General features: G+C 38.7%; 1 protein-coding gene across 2 annotated transcripts in view; it reads right to left on the reverse strand.

Annotated features, from left to right (window-relative positions):
• LOC113015384 (major histocompatibility complex class I-related gene protein-like) overlaps nt 1-16,243 on the reverse strand; it is a 74,417-nt gene extending 58,174 nt beyond the window's left edge. The window contains exons 1-8 of one of the 2 annotated variants that reach the window (XM_026157403.1): nt 16,101-16,243; nt 11,792-12,052; nt 5,993-6,271; nt 4,848-5,162; nt 4,430-4,525; nt 4,213-4,230; nt 3,979-4,041; nt 2,890-3,866 (exon numbers count right to left, since the gene is read on the reverse strand). In XM_026157403.1, the coding sequence (XP_026013188.1) occupies nt 4,001-4,041; nt 4,213-4,230; nt 4,430-4,525; nt 4,848-5,162; nt 5,993-6,271; nt 11,792-12,052; nt 16,101-16,179 (1,089 nt within the window). In that variant the 5' untranslated portion in view covers nt 16,180-16,243 and the 3' untranslated portion in view covers nt 2,890-3,866; nt 3,979-4,000. Of the gene's footprint in view, nt 1-2,889; nt 3,867-3,978; nt 4,042-4,212; nt 4,231-4,429; nt 4,526-4,847; nt 5,163-5,992; nt 6,272-11,791; nt 12,053-16,100 lie in introns of those variants that run through there. The other variant, XM_026157404.1, reaches the window with a different exon arrangement.
• Nucleotides 16,244-16,697: the final 454 nt, after the last annotated feature.

Genomic DNA, 16,697 nt, shown 5'->3' on the forward strand with positions numbered 1-16,697 from the left:
TGCTTAAGAGAGGGAGGAGGAAATGTAAGGAAGAGGACTCCCTTACTGCATTTATTTATATTGTATTGTCTGTATAGCACTTTAGAGCACACCTTTCACTTTATTAAAAGCACCTTATCAAGCACTTTATGTAGCATTGCACTTTAAGCATGGATTTGCACACAAGAAGTTTAAATATTTATTGACTATTTATTGGGAATTTTAAAATCAGTTGGTGGCCTTGTTTCAGATCCTGCACAGCTGCTCCTCATCAAGGAATGTGGTGGTTGTCTGTCAGGAGAGAAGAATGGTGATTGAGATTGTGATTAAGGTTTACCAATAAGGAAAACTAATGCAAGTGTGTGTGTGAAATCTAGGGATAAAAGTGGTGCAAATAAGTGCTTGTAAGTTAATGATTACTCACCTTTCTTGCCTGTGTCCTCTTCAAGGTGTTTGGGCAAATGTTTCCCCGGGGGTCCAGACACCATTTAAAGGTTCCGGGAGAGACCATTGGTAAAGAGAGTGTGGTGAATCTTTTTGTGCTTGGGTTTCTGGGTTTTTATAATATTGGGTTTGGTGTAACAATAAAGTGTGAAATATTTATTAATATGTAAATGTGAAAATGTATTTATTTATTTATTCTTATTGATATATTGTATACTGTGGTGGAAGGTTGGGATTTAAGAATTTACCTGAGAGTGGAATAATGGTTAAGTTTGTGACCGCTGAACATATTTAAGGCTGCCAGTTGTCATTAGAGGGATATTTTTTGTGCTGTGAAGAAGCTCGACAAGTTAATTGTTGTAAGGAGAGCCATAGAGCAAATAAATACTTTGTTCCACTACACTTGCCTTGGTCTGTCTCACTGTGTTTCCAGCCGCTAAGGGCTGCCCTGTTACAGCCACGATGATCCATTTGGCAAAGTAAATCCATTGGGTATCCTTGTTGGTCTTCAGACAACAATTCTGACGGCTAAAGAACCAAATGGGACAGGCAAAAAAAAAAAAAGCATGTTTGCATCCCAGAAAACTCGACAATGCAATCCCCCCCCCCCCTTTTAAAATAGGTAACATGCTTCTTTTGCCTGTTATTCTTCTTTAAAGATCAATATTGTTTGATGTGGATGTCAGCTCCTTTTATGTTTGAGTCAGTATGTTGTAAAATAGTTGTGATATTGCAACTGTAGTCTATTGGCAGATTTTACAGTTGGAACACATTTTTAAGTACATTCCTGGCTGCATCAACAGAACCTGAATAGATTTCTGGCATTCTGATCATTCAGCCATCATTCCACTATTCTTGTATATTTTGTTTTTGTAAAAACAAAAAATGCATGTGCTAATGTGGACAGAAACAACTAGTCAAAAGGTGCGTGAGAGTGTGTGTGACTGGCATTCTGGGTATTCCTCTATATAAGTTTTTTAGTGTTCCTATGAGAAGGTGGTATTAAGAATGTGATGCTGCTGCTACTAGTGTGAACTATATAATGCATTTGTTAGCCCACTCACTACTAGCACAGCATAGAAGAACCACCTCAACGGGACAAGACTCAGCAGTCCATCTGCATCTAAAAGTCAAAGGTCACTCTTTCCAGGACACCAATGTTCACATTTTGGACAGAGGGGACAGATGGTTTGAAAGAGGAGTGTCCACTGTGAACGACCATCTTTGAACAGAGGCGGTGGCTTACGACACCAACTCTCTGCCATCTGTAATCCAATTTTGAGATCCTTTCCCAGATGCCTTAATGCCCACTCACATCCTGGGCCTTTTGACCTCAGGAAATCACATGATGGGGTGGGACTCCACACCAATTGCTCTTAGAACTGAACACTTCTCGGATGAGAGGTGAAATGTCTTCAAGGAAACTTAAAGAAGTCCGGACTCTTCTCTTTTCAAGTTCCTTAGACAAGAATAAACAGCTTCCCTGTCATCAACTGTCAGTCAGATTTCAGTGCAAAAGTTGTTTTTTCGGGTGGGGTGGGGATTGCACTGAGACTGGATTCATCCAGTGTGAAGTCGTGGGTAGAAGCAGAACGCAACTGTGGTTTTGAATATTGTTTGAATTTTTAATATTCTACTTCAAGCATACATTAAAAGAAGCCAAAGGTAAACAAACTAAGTAATAATGGTATAAAAGGATCTATACCCTTTGTCACGGTCTGGGGACCCTGGGCTCGAACTGACGATCCTTGCAGGTTATCCGTCTCCCTGCCTATGTTTATGTTCAATCCTGGATGTTCTGGGTTGTTGAAGGGAACGCGACCCTGGAAGTATTCTCACACTAGAGGCTCCCACACCTGCTGCTCGTCAGCCATCACTAGTTGCAGCTGATGGCCTTGTTAGGAGCGCCCTACTTAAGAGTGCGGCTGTGCCCCAGTTGGTGCAGGATTATACAAGGATTTGTGTTATCAATAGCTATGTGTGAAAGAAAACTAGGAAGTTTACTTACTCAAGGCTACTTGAGCTGGGAGTGGAGTCACGGTGTGGAAGAGGAGTTTGGAGTTGCTTTTGTCCCATTTTGGACATTCTGCACCGTGTGGGGAGGAATCGCCACGGGGACCACAGTGTCTGGGAATGTACATAGTAGTCGTTTCACTGTTCACTATAAATAAGACTCGTTGTTCATCTGCATTAGAGTCCTGCGTTTGAGTCCAACTTTCCAACAACTCCACAGTCTGCCATCGCAGTCTGTGACACCTTTTGACTAAATAATCCATCATGTTATAAACAGCTGGAAATCAGAAATGAAAAAATGCTATTTTTTTCACTAAAAAGCATATCGAAGAAAATTTTTATTATTTTCCTGAAAAAAAAGCCTGTAGTTATGAAATCACCACAAGCACAAGTTCTTGACATTTACCGTAGGCTCTTCAACTTACAATATAAAGTTCTTTGAGGCAACTGTTGTTGTGATTTGAAGAATAGAATAAAACTTTATTAATCCCTTGGGAAGGTCCCCTCAGGGAATACAAATAAGAACAAATACCAAAAGCGTACAAAAAATTAGGAAACAAAATATCAGCAGCAATAAGAATTTAAGAGGTAATAATTGTCCATGAATAAAAGTGTAAACAATGGCAAAGTATCAGTTTGTTTAGTTTAGCTTATTGCACTTGGTCAACATTATCCACTCCTCCCCTGCTCCTGCTGCTCCTCCCCGTCTCCACATGTTGGTTCTACTCCTGGGGAAGAGCAGCTTGTCTGTGCGTTGATGACAGTGTGTACAGGGTGGCTGACATCATCCATGATGCAGTTTGTTCAGACTTTTTCTCGGCCACTGTCGCCAGATTCAAGCTTCATGTCAACCACAGAGCCAGCCAACCTGATAAGCTTCTCCAGCCTGGAGAAGTCCTCTTTGGATGTAGCATTTGTAGTATTGTTCTGTTTAATGGTTGACACATCCTAAAATATATCATTATATCACCAGACTCTAACAGAATATATTTATGTAAATCTCTCTCTTAATGTATATCTACATTTGTGTTATCAATATCTATGTGTGAAAGAAAACCCAACACCATAAACTAAGTATAGTGGATCTATTTAAGTGGAACACAAAACCTTTAATTGAATTAAGACTGCTGTGATGCCTTCATTATTAAATATTTTTTAAACTCTGCTCTGCTTCTCCTCTGTTGGGCGTCCTTGTTAGATTTACACCTTATATTAATTACAACTGGAAACTAAATGAAATAATTAAATGTCACTATTATGTTAGATTTGTTGAGCAGACTTATTTCCCGTCAATTTCAATCAATAAGCATCTACAACTAGATTCTCAACACTTCATCTTATGCTTTGAATGATGACCAATGAGGTCACAGTTTATGGGGGCAAATGAGCTGACACTGCTCCTTGTTTCAGTGCAAAATTTGTCCATAAATCTAAAAAGACAAAAATAAAATATATTAACATTCCTAGTTTGATCAAGCAATTACCTCTTGTGTTTTTGAAGCACAAAAAAATAATAAAATAGCAAATGTAGTAAAAACTCACTGTGTTCAGGGTTGTTTGTCACTTAGGCTTTAGGAATCATGTTCTCTAGAAAGTCAAAATTTGCTGTAGAAAGTCAAGTCAGACACACATTGTTAGTCCACATCCTGCTCTGATCTGAAATTTTCTCAAGAATTAACCTTGAAAAAGTTATTTAACATAAAATACAGAAAATGTTTTATTCTGCACAGGGCATAAGCGATCAGAGAAAACAAAATAGAAAGAAGTTTTACTTACGAGATGGGGGACGTTTTTCTGAATTACAAAGAAAAATTATTTCAGTTGCATTTATCAAATGTTATACCTCATATCTTTTCTCTCAACCAATTGCATGACAATGCTCACATTGTCACACAGCTCCTATTCTTATGGAACTGTGACTCTGGGCCTTGTGGAGCTTATTCTGTTTTGGATAAACCATCGAGTAAAAAAGATTTCTGTTTTTGTCTCTTACCTGTTCTCTTTTTGTAGTCAATAAAACCAATTACAGCAATCACTGCGAGAACAAGCATTGCAACGATGATCGGGATGATCATGGCGAGTGAATTTCCTGTAGATGACACAACAACAAATGAATCATAACCTGAACAAATGAAACATGTTAAAAGAGACAAACATCAGTTTGCTAATCAGATAATACAAAAAAAAAAGATGCTCACAAATTTAAATAAACTGAAAAGACAGAAAATTGGGCAATAATTTAAATCAGAGCACCCAAAACTTTAAATGGTAATGTTTATTAAGAAATTAACAAATCAGTATCAGTATGAAAATCTTCATAATCATGTATACAACTTACAATTTTCATCAAACTCAAATAAAAGCACATGAACCACATGATTTTTACACTAAACTACGTGCATGTTTCCTACCTTCACTTTTACCCTTGTTGGTTTTGATCACTGCTTTGTCCAGTTTAGTGATGACGTTCTCGTTCCCACCAGAGAGCTGAAACACACAGTCGTACCTCTGCCAGTCTTCAGGTCTGACTGATGAAAAATCCAGATCAACACTCATCTGAAAGTTCCCATCATTGTTGGTGAGAATCTCTCCTTTCCTCACACCCTCATGAAGCTCCTCTCCATCTTTCTTCCAGAACATCTCAGCTCTGTTAGGATAGAAACCTGTAGCGTGGCAGGTGACCGGAGAAGAGGGAGTCTTCTGGAGGAGAGACACTGAGGGAAGAACTGAGGAGAGAAGAGAAAGATAGATGCTATATTACTATTTAGTGCATACTAATTTAATTCCTGTGTGATTTTATGTAAATTTAATGCCTTAGTTAGCCTTTAAATAAGCTTATTAGCCTTATATTATTTAATGATAAAGAAACGGAGGTTGGGAGAGACTGGTTATGGGGTGCTCCGGTGGTAGAGCAGGTCACTTACTGATCGGAAGGTTGGTTAGTTCGATTCCTGGCTTCCCCTAGTTTGCATGCCAAATATCTTTGGGCAAGATACTAACCCCAAATTGCACTATGATGCATCAATCGGAGTATGAATGTGTGTGAATGTTAGCTAAAAAAAGCACTTAGACAAATGTGCTTGTGTGAATGGGTGAATGCACAAGTTGCTCAGAAGAGTAGAAAAGCGCTATATAAGAACCAGTCCATTTAACATTTACCAAAGGTCAGAGTGTAGGTGGTGGATAAATTGGGGCAAAAGGAAAATATGATTAAAAACAATTGTAATTAATTTATTTAATAATTAACAGGAGTGACAGAGAAATCAGAAGAAAAGTAGAAGGGGGTAAATGTCAATGTGTGAGTGGAAAGTAGAGAAAGAGCAAATTTAACTCAACTGACGCACAGTGATGTTTTTTTGGAGGAGGGGGGGGGGGGTTGTAATGCTTTTATGTGATGTTTTAATGGTCAGAAATAGGAACATATGAAGATTGTTCTGGCCACAAAACAGCATATTTATTTTTTATTTAAGTATTTATTGTCACTGTCAGAGAACAATGAAATTGCGTTTGGGGCTTCCGTACAACCCGTAAAAAAAAGCATGTGATATGATTTCACCTGTTTTCATCAGAGAGCTCCTCCCATAGTGCACAAACTTCTTCAGCCACTCAGGACAAATCTGGGTGAAGTAATTCTTTTCCTGCGCAGTCAAGGCCCTGTCATTCTCCCACTTGTGTTTGGTGATGACAGCCTGAGGTGTTGGAGCGATCCACGTCCCTGTTTCCAGGTCACGTGCTACAAAGTCTTCTCCATCATAGCCAAACTGATCATAAGCTTGAACTTTTCCAGTTTCATCATCCCACTCACAGCCATACATTCTCTGAAAAATGTGAACACCTGACAGAAAACAAAACAAAACTTTGCATTAAACCCAGGAACATTAGCAGCACACAGCATTAAGAATCGACAACATCTTTACAACAAAACACTGATCCACGGTTATTTATTAACAGAGGATATTAACATCTGTTGTTTTTGGCTCAACATTCTTGCTTTTATAACATCACTGCCATCAGAAACGCCTCGGTGCATCATCACAGGTGTTTTCTTTATGTGAACATGTAGCGTATGAGTCCACAGCCCCAGATGTGATCATGTTGTTATCTCTGTACTGTGGATGATTTTGGAGAGAAACTGGAGTATTTTTTATTTAGTTTGTCTTGTTTATTTTGTACGAGGGAAAGTTGATTAAAGTTGTTTTTACCTGCAGGAGGATTTGGTTGCTGTGAGTTTTGTGGGTTAAATTGAGGAAATGTGTTGACTTAAAGAGGATATGAAACAGAACATTTTAGCAGCTTTTACCCCAAATTAAGATAATTGTGATTTATTCTGAGAAAAATGTTGATTAAAAGTGATTCTTGTTTATAGCATTTTTCGGGCTCTGTGCCATGTGGTCGTCAACATCACTCATTACGTCACCAGGTTGGCTGGTTGGATAGCGCTCCCAGGAGTGCGGTACTAGTGGTGAGCTTATCACCACTTAAAGTCCTCATTTATAAAGAGCTCCTCAATCCCAGCATCACGGCCAACAGCTGTATTCTCTTGTTTAGTTTCCTTGTTTTCCATCAAGTTGTTGCTTCTGTCTCTAGTTAGCTGATATAAAATGATCCAGCCCTGCTCACAGCAACCAGCCAACCAGCAGTGACGTCACTGTGTACTCAGACAAGATGGCACTGCACGCGCTCTAAAAACTTTATTTTTTTAAATCCAGTTTTAGACGGTTTTAAACCTGTGACAGTTTTTTAAAAGTAGGCGTCCATGTTGCGCTCTGCTCTGAGTTAGGATTTTACACATGCTGTGACCTTTGACCTTTATTACACATGTAAAGAAACAGGATTAAAAGTTAGCAGAACTGTTACGGCCCTAGCTGGGCCTCCTGATACTGCCCTTGTGTGGGTGTGGTGTTTTTCTCCGCCTCCTCCTCTTTTGCTCCACCCCTCTGTCTCTCTCTTGCTCTTCTCTCTCCCCAGGACACAGCTGCTTCTGATTAGCCTCGTTTGCCACCTGGGCCCAGTCAGCTATCACCTCTCTGAGGTCATATAAGCTGGGGATGAGCTGTGAACAGTGTGGGGTGTTCTCTGGTGTCTCTGCGTTGTGTGTGGTTAGCCTGCTCAAAGTGTGGAGTTGTGGAAACAGCATAGCTGCTTTGCGTGAGTGGTGTGGGCTTGTGGGCCCTGAGAGTGTCTCCCCGTGGTGGGGAGTAGGGTAGGAAGTGTGGGAAGTGCCTCCTTTTTTATTGTGTTTGTTTGGTAGTCCTCCTGCCTTTCGTGGCTGCGAGCGTTTTCTTTGTTTCTTTGGCGTTATTGGTAAGACGGCGTTGCCGGCCCTTTAAGTTAATGTTAACCTGTACCATTTTGTAATAAAGTTTTATTGATGCAGAACAACTCTGTTTGTTTTCCTTTTTTCATTCTGATTCTGGACTCATTTGTTACTGGTCCCCTCTCTCACATGCCTAGACCCCTTCGGGGGGAACGTAACAAGAACTATGAAGAAGTGACACATGTTTAATCAGCCAATCAGCTGAACATCTCCAGGTGAAAGAGCACCAAGTCCCAACATTTACCTGGTGCTCTTTCACCTGGAGATGTTCAGCTGATTGGCTGTCAGGTCAGCAGTGATTGGCTCTCACTGAGACGCTGGCTGATGTGTATTTTACTTCATGCTGGAAATGAAAAATAAACTCAGACCTCAACGTCTCCATCGTCCGGCTGAGTGCTCGGACCTGCTACCTGCTGCTGTGAAGGAGCTGCTAATGAAGATTACACACTTATGCCGTAAGGTAAGCACCCCCTGTGTGTCCGTCCATGTAACTACATCTTATAATAGATGAATGAGGGCGATCACAAAGAGACAACATGAATTTTATGAGACAATTTTTTTTTTTAAATCAGTGTTTAGGGTTATTATTGGTTTCTAACAGTCCTAAAAATACCAGATGTGAAGTTAATACCGTTTAGAAAATTTGAGACATTTTAAGGCTTGAATTTCCTTGATTATAATTTCAGGTTTTTTAAAGACCTGCAGGATGTTTGTTAAAGTTAAATTTGTCTGTTAATAAAAACTTAAAGAAATGTGGAACCCAAAAAACATTCAACATGCAATGAAACTCAGGTTTCTTTCATTTAAAAATGAGACAAAAATCTGTATGAAATCCAAAGAAATATGAATTTCCTGTCAGATCTCAGCTTGTGTTTCCTTCTGTTGGTCTTTGTGCTTCTTACCATAACTGTTTTATAGTTATTAGTCATTAGATACTTTCATATTTATTTAATTTGCTGAATTTCAGCATTGGACTGAAACAATAATTCAGGCCATGAATTAGCTTTGGACCACCTTTGGTGTTTTTCAGCACTGTGACCAGGTCAGATTTTTCTTCTAAAAATGTTAAAACATTCACATTAATAATATTATTGGATGTGCAGCACAGAGATCTGTGAGCGCTGCTGATGCTGTGATGAGAGCAGACAGTCTGCAGGTGAGGACGACACGAGAAATGCCTCCGTGCATCATCACAGGGTATTTTCTCTGAGTGAACATGTGAACATGTGGAGTTACGTGCCATCTAGGCCCAAATGCGACCACTTTTCCAGCCTGTCTAGTTAACAACTTTTGGAAGGGAGTGGCAGGTGACCCCTCCCTGGGGCCAGCTCCCCCGCTGACCCCAGTAGGCACTCCCATACTCCGCGACCCGCCAGGGAAAGGGGGGCCCAGGCCCATCCAGACTGGGGCCCAGCGCAGCAGCGCCCCCCGGCCCCACAGAGCCCGGGACAGTCCACCCAACCCCACCATCCACTCGTCTTCCAGACTACATGAGATAATAGACGCCCAGGCTGAGATCTTCCTCCACCTCTCCTGTATCTCCCCCTCCTGCAGAGAGTTCCTGAGGGGAGGAAAGCTCCTGCAAGGTGTGACAATCTCCCCCACCGGTTGAAGAGCCCCACGGGCGACTCGACACACCGCAGATTAATAAATCAGGACGCATGAATGCCTCTGAAAATCCTGCCAGAACCCCTCCTTATAGGTGGCAGCAAAGTGAATGTGGGATGCATTTATATGGTCTGCGCTCCTTCTTTTACTGGAGTTTAGATTAAGTGGTGGAGAAAACCACTGGGAGGCCCTGCATGAGTCAACAAAACGCTCACAGCTGTTACTGAGCACCGGAAAACTCAAGATCAGTGACCAACCAAGAAAAGCGTTTTTTTCTGCCGCTTGTAAACGTTGCCTAGATGCTTGAAGTATGAAGCGGTGTTTTAGGACCAAAAAAAGCCCCCCCCCCCCCCCCCCCCCCCCCCAAAAAAAACTTTTTTTTTCGCCACTCATTCTGGTAGAGGTGATTTTATGGCGTCCTGATTTAAAAACACCATCTTAAATAATCAACTTTCAGCCAGTTTATGGGAAATGTAAGACATTTTAACACTTAATTTCCTTTATTATATTTTCAGGCTGTTGTCTATTAGTAAAAAAACATCTGAACAAAAAATATTCAACATAAATTGAAATTCAGATTTACTGTCATTTTAAAAATAAGACAAAAATCAGTGTGAAATACAGAAAAATGTGATTTTCCTGTTAGACCTCAGCTTGCATTGTCTGTCTGTTTGTGTTTCTTATTTTTGGTCTACCTACTTCTGACCAAACTGTTGTGCTATTCGACTCAAAGTTAAATATTTATTTATTTTCCACAGAGTAGCTTTGAGTTTGTCACTGATTTATTTATGGAACCTCTCTGCTAATGAAAGATAATCCTGAAAACATTTCCTCATCAAAACAGGCTGTAATTTAGTTAAATTCTATTAGCTATTAATGAGAATGTTTGCGGGTTTACAAAATTATCTGAGAAAACAGTGAATTTTGTCTTAATAACTTAAATACTTCCAGTTCTTCAGCCATATTAAAGTGTTAGTAGTGTTACTGTCACATGAATGTTCATTAAGATGATTCATAAAGAGGCCTTGGACAGTGAGCGGCTCACTGAGCTGTCTCTACTTTCACCCTGATGCAAATTCAACCCTCCTTTGTATTAAATAAAACATCAACATGTGTTTAATGGAATCTGGAAAATATTATCTGAAGCAAATGTTATCAAAACTGTGACGTCCCAGCACATTTAACATCTCAGCTGGATGATAGATTATTTCATGATAAATTGCTGTTAATGGTGTCGGACATATTTTCTTGTTCTATAATTTATTACAACATGATTATTTGCGAGGGAACTCTAAACTGAGAGGAGCGACTTCCTGTGAGCTGCAGGAACAGACAAACACACTAAGATGGATCCTGAGCAGCAGACTCAGATCCTGATCCTGGGTTTATCTCTCCATCCTTTGAAACTCTGCTGCCTCTTATCATTCACAAAGTCCTCTAACTGTGAGAAACTACACACCAGACTGTCCTGAGGTTTCCAGGATTGTTTTTATATAAAGTCAAATATTAGTTCACAATAATTCTAAAACAAATACATCTCAGACTGATTAATTTAATCCTGCTGATTTGCTGGAGATTATTTTCAGATTAATCAATTAATTGAGAAATTGTAGCAAAAATCCCCATCAAGGTTTCAGAGACAAAACATCCTAAATATAAACAGAAAACTGCAAACTGCTGGTGACCTTAAAAATCATACTATGCAGTGACAGTTTTTGCAAGCCAGCAGCACAGAGGTAGACAGGAAGAGACTGCAGAAGGTTTACCACTGCCCCCCGCCCTCCTTGTCTGCCCATTGCCTCAGCAGGGCCAGAAACATCTTGAAGGACATTAACCACCCCAGCTACCATCTTTTTAACCTACTGCCCTCTGGCAGGCGCTTCAGATCCATACGGGCCAGAACAAACAGACTCAGGGATGCTTCTTCCCCAAAGCTATCACCATACTCAACTCAAACTTGCACAAAAAGTAATCTGCACTGAAATATCATCAATTCTCTTCCTGTCTGTCTCTGTCTCTGTATATATATATATATATATATTGTATAGTTTTTATAATGTGCTAAATCACATGTGCACTTTTATAGAGCGGTTTCTAATCTCGTTATACTATGAATATTGACAATAAAGGCTTTCAATTTCAGTTCAATTCAATTCAAATATCATGAATTTATTTTTATTATTTGATTATTTTGATCAACTAATCAGTTAACTGACAAATTATATAAGTTCAGACATGATCCTTAAAGCTGTTTGAATTAAATTAAAGCTTTCCAGACTGTTCTACATTCATTATGAATTATTATGTTAATAATTGTAATCTGTAATCTGAACGAAACATTTAATGTGTGCAAACCTGTTTACTACTGAAAACAAATCACACTGAAAACATTAACAGCAAATATCTGTAAAAAATGAAACATGAACAAACCTCCAGTTTGGTTGAAGCGCTGCTTTAAAATCTCAGTGTTGGTTTTGAACCACTGCTGGGTGCCCCTCCTTTTTGCAGTCTCTCTCTCCCAGTACTGCTGATCTGTATTCCTGGCAATCCAGTCCTGTTTGGGAACATCTTTCTCTGTCCTGCTGTCATAATAATCAATCTGAACATCATCAACCATCCCAACAGACACAAACTCTGGGAAGTTTGGGACTTGAGAGGACGCAATGTAGAAATACTTCATAGAGTGGGTCACTGTAAGAAACAGTTAATGTTGTGAGATCTCAGGAACACAGATTTATAAATCGCATATTTTTTAAATAACACAATAAGAAAAACTGCAGCACGTTAAAGACATCCTGTGATAATCCTGCTGTCCGTTCAATAAACACAAAACAGATTTATGAATAGATAGATGTTTATTGTCATTTTTCTGATCATCTTTTCTTCAAAGCTGTAATTTTGTGTTTTGTAACAGATTCTAGTTTGAACCTGATTTTCACAGAAAACTTTAAAATGTTGAAACTGGTGTCTATCTTTCAGTTTGGTTTAATTCAGTTCTCATGATTAATGGTTTGAACTCATTATAACTTTAATTTGACTATATTTTTATTTTATTTTCCATGTTAAAGAAAATATTCATTATTTTTTAATCTGTTTTGCTTTTGTTACCCGCTGCATGAAACGAAAGTCGATTAAGTTCCTTCTTTCTTTCTTCTTAATCAAGCAAAATGACTTGTAAAGTGAGTTGTTCTCTTTTGTATTTCCATTTTTCATATTATAAATTATATGAATTGATTTCATTCTTTTGATGTGACTGTCACGTGTTTTGTTGTTGTTCTTTCAGAATTTCAGTAATGGGTTTTCTAAATATCAATATTGATGCTTGTTCTTTGTTTATATTATTTTTCACTTTGTTGAAGCTTAAAATTGTTACAGAAAGCTTTACTTCCAATATCTTTGATAATATTATCAATAAAACCAAAGCTAATGTTATTGGGGGAATATTATCTTATAAGCATTTTGGATTGCATATTTTATTCTGTAATCAGTTTTGCAGGTGAGTTTTTCAGTTATCAAAAGTCAACAGATTTAATATTTGTGTTAGTGACCAAGCCACATAGTAAGTTTCAAACTCTCCTCATTAGCGCTCCCTGGTGGAGATTGAGTGTCTTTAAATTGCAAACCTTTCTATTTCTCACCTGCAGCTTCTTTTTGATAATTCAGCTGTGATTCCAAGTTTAGCTCTTAATAATAATACATTTTATTTACAGGCGCCTTTAAGACCCTCAAAGTCACCTTACAATAGCAACAATACAATGTAACGAAACATTGCAAAAAAAATTAAACATAAGGTAAATAAGAAAAAAAAAGCATGAAAGTATAAAAGCAAGTATAGAAGCTGGGCAAAGTAAAAATGGACTAAGACGGAATCAGGTGTATGCAATTCTGAATAGATGGGTTTTGAGACGTGATTTAAAAGTAGTGAGAGAGTTTGTGGTCCGGAGATCTGGTGGAAGTGCATCCAAAGTCTCGGGGCAGAACAGCTAAAGGCTCTGAGTCCCATGGTAGTCAGGTGAGCAGGTGGAAGAGACAGAAGGGAAGCTGAAGAGGAGCGGAGTGGACGAGGGGGTGAGTATGTATGCAAAGTGTACTGGTACTTTACATACATAGACTGTATGATATTATAAAGAAATAATGATTTATTTTGTATCTCAATTCAGTTCAGTTTAATTCGATTTAATTTTATTTATACACCTCACAACAAAAGTCATCTCATTGTGCTGTTAATGAAGAAATAACACCAGAAACACAGTGAACTTCATATCCGGGTGTAACTCAGTAGTTATGATATGTGTGACCATGTTCTTCAAACAGAAAGTATTCACAAGCATAACATTGGTGAATAATATTGAATACATTACAAAGCAGGAGTCTTTTACCCTTATTGAACTCTATGGAATGACATGTGGTTCTTCATATACAGTGTATACTGAACAAACAATAAAACATCAAAGATTTTTACAGATACTTTGTGTTAATTACACTTTAGTGATCAGCTGTTGTGTGAAAATGTTTTCATTCCTCCTGAAAATTAATGGTTCTCATTTTTATTTTTGGACCTTACAGTCCTGGCTGAATTAATGAGATAAACAGCAAACAAAACAATGAATTGAATGAGTTTAATAATAAAACTAAAGAACAAATAACTCCAACATAAACTTTAATGTTTATTATGTAATTATTTTTAAGGGATTGAAGAGATAAACAGGCAATTTAATTATGTGTATAAAATAATCAGTTGTTTCTGTTTAAATGTACATTTGTATTTAAAATGACATAAATCTGACCAGCCCTTTCTCACTCTGGGGGAATCTGACATATAAAAAGACAAAATATAAAAGTCAAACTGACCCGCCCCTGTCCCCTGTATTCCCAGGAGAAGAAGGAAGACGAAAGCCTTCATTGTGATGATAAACATCCAAACTTTTATCAGACTTCAAGCATTCGCTTGTTCAGAAAAAGCTAAAGCTAAAATAGGAGAAAAAGAACCGGGAGATACGTGACCATTGGCCTCGATCAGAGCCAATCGGAATTTACTCCCACAGTAAACGTCACTTAAATCTGGGTTAAACGCACCCTTTAGGGTTATCAACGAAACTGAAAGTAAAATATCTTCATATGAACCAGTGTATGATTAAGGGAAGGGTTACGGTTATTTTCATCTGGTTTCTATTATTTTTATGTTATGACAAGTGTAGTTCATGTTATGCTGGGTATACATTGTGTAGTTTATTTTTTATCCAGTGGATAAAACCTCGTTAAGTTTCTCAGTGGAGTGATTTGTATTAATTTTAAATTGATATGTGTGGCGAGTGGCAATAGAAGGAGGAAAAATGATGATAACAGTCAACAGGTGGGGTGCTCCCGGCCTCTCGGCCTGGGGCTCGGTCACTCAGGCACAGCTGGCTGCCGGCGGAGCTCACGGGCGCGTCACTGCAACCCCCCGGCTTCTGCTCCGCGGCTGCTGAGTGAGCCCTCATCCGGGACTCTCCTCAGCTCTTTCTGGGACAGTGGCGCGGCTGCCCCTCTGTGGGTCTTCCTTGGTCTCTTGTGTTCTGGTTCGGGTCTCTCCTCTTGCCTCACTTTTCCTTCATCCACCTGCTGGCCTCCACCACTTGCTAGTGTTATTGAATCTGTGGAAGCTCCGCGATAGCCACCACACGAAGTAACGAATAACGAGCCTATTTAAATCCCAGTAACGAGTAACGCGTTCCTGGTTTTGGCATAATAACTAGTTACCGTGCTCGTTACCACAATAATAACGTAGTTACTGTAACGCGTTACTTAATAACGCGTTAGTCCCAACACTGTTCAGCAGTGATACCAAAATTAGTTCATGATGGTATGTGTAGTGTACTCACACTTTACATACATAAACTATCTGATATTATGAAGTAATAATGATTTAATTTGCATCTCAATTCAGTTCAATTGAATTCTATTTTATTTTATTTATCCACGTCACAACAAAAGTCACCTCATTGCGCTGTTAATTAAGCAATAACACCAGAAAAACAGTGAACTTCATATCCGGGTGTAACTACTCGTTAGTTACGACATGTGTGCGCATGTTTGTCAAACAGAAAGTATTCACAAACATAAAACTGGTGAATAATACTGAAGATAATACAAAGCAGGAGTCTTTTAACTTTTAATAGACTGCATAAAATGACATGTGGCTCTTCATATACTGAACAAATATTTTTTAAATAACAATAAAATAAAAATAATATTTATACTTAAATGAACTTTAGTTAACTTTAATAAGCAGCTGTTGTGTGAAAATGTTTTAAACCCTCATGAAAATTAAAATGCTACTTAGTTTTTAAAATAAACGTTTTAATTACTGTCACCAGATTATCATCAGACCTCCTCACTGATGTTTTATTTGTTGGACTGTTTGGAGAGACAGCAGAGTCACAACGCTTAAAAATGCGTCACGAACGGTTTAAACCCGGAAATCATCAAATAGTTTGGGACATAAGTCGCCTTGTTTTAATCTTTGCCTTCATCTAACCTTTAATGTTTATTATTAGGTATTGAAGAGATAAACAGACGATTTAATTACCTGTATAATATAATCGATTGTTTCTAAACATTGACATTTTCTACTAGGATCCATTACAACTAAATGTTTAGCGTACAGGAACTTTCTGGGGAGCAAACAGTCCGTCCATTTGTCTTTCAAAACACATAAATCTGACATAGAAAAAGACAAAAATATAACAGTCAAACTGACCTGCCGCTGCCCCCTGTATTCCCAGGAGAAGAAAGAAGATGAAGGCTTTCATCTTCTTCTTCATTGTGACCATAAACATCCAAACCTTTAACAGACTTTGTGTATTCGCTTGTCCAGAAAAAGCTAAAGATAAAATGGAGAACCAGGAGAAACATCACCATTAGCCTCGATCAGAGCCAAAAGGGATTTACTCTGAGAGTAAACGTCACTTAAATCAACGAAACTGAAAGTAAAATATCTTCATATGAACCAGTTTATCACGAAGGGAAGTTCAGTTTCATCTGGTCTTTATAAATTTTTATGTTATGACAGGTTTAGTTCGTGTTATGCTGGGTATACACTGTATAATTTATTTTCTATTCAGTGGATAAAACCTTGTTAAGTTTCTCAGTGGAGTGATTTGTATTCATTTTAAACGCACACACATACACTGATACACACTCATCCCCCCTCCCTTTCCAAACGCCTTCGATGCTTGTCCCCTCCCGGGACAGATGGCGGGTCGACTGGACCAGCGCAGACATGCAGGACCGGATGCGCTGCCTACACCGGCTCTCTCTCACCCTTTACCCACCCCTGTTACTTGTCTTGTGTTTC

This window comes from Astatotilapia calliptera, chromosome 22, assembly GCF_900246225.1.
Source record: "Astatotilapia calliptera chromosome 22, fAstCal1.2, whole genome shotgun sequence".
Classification (NCBI taxonomy): domain Eukaryota; kingdom Metazoa; phylum Chordata; class Actinopteri; order Cichliformes; family Cichlidae; genus Astatotilapia; species Astatotilapia calliptera.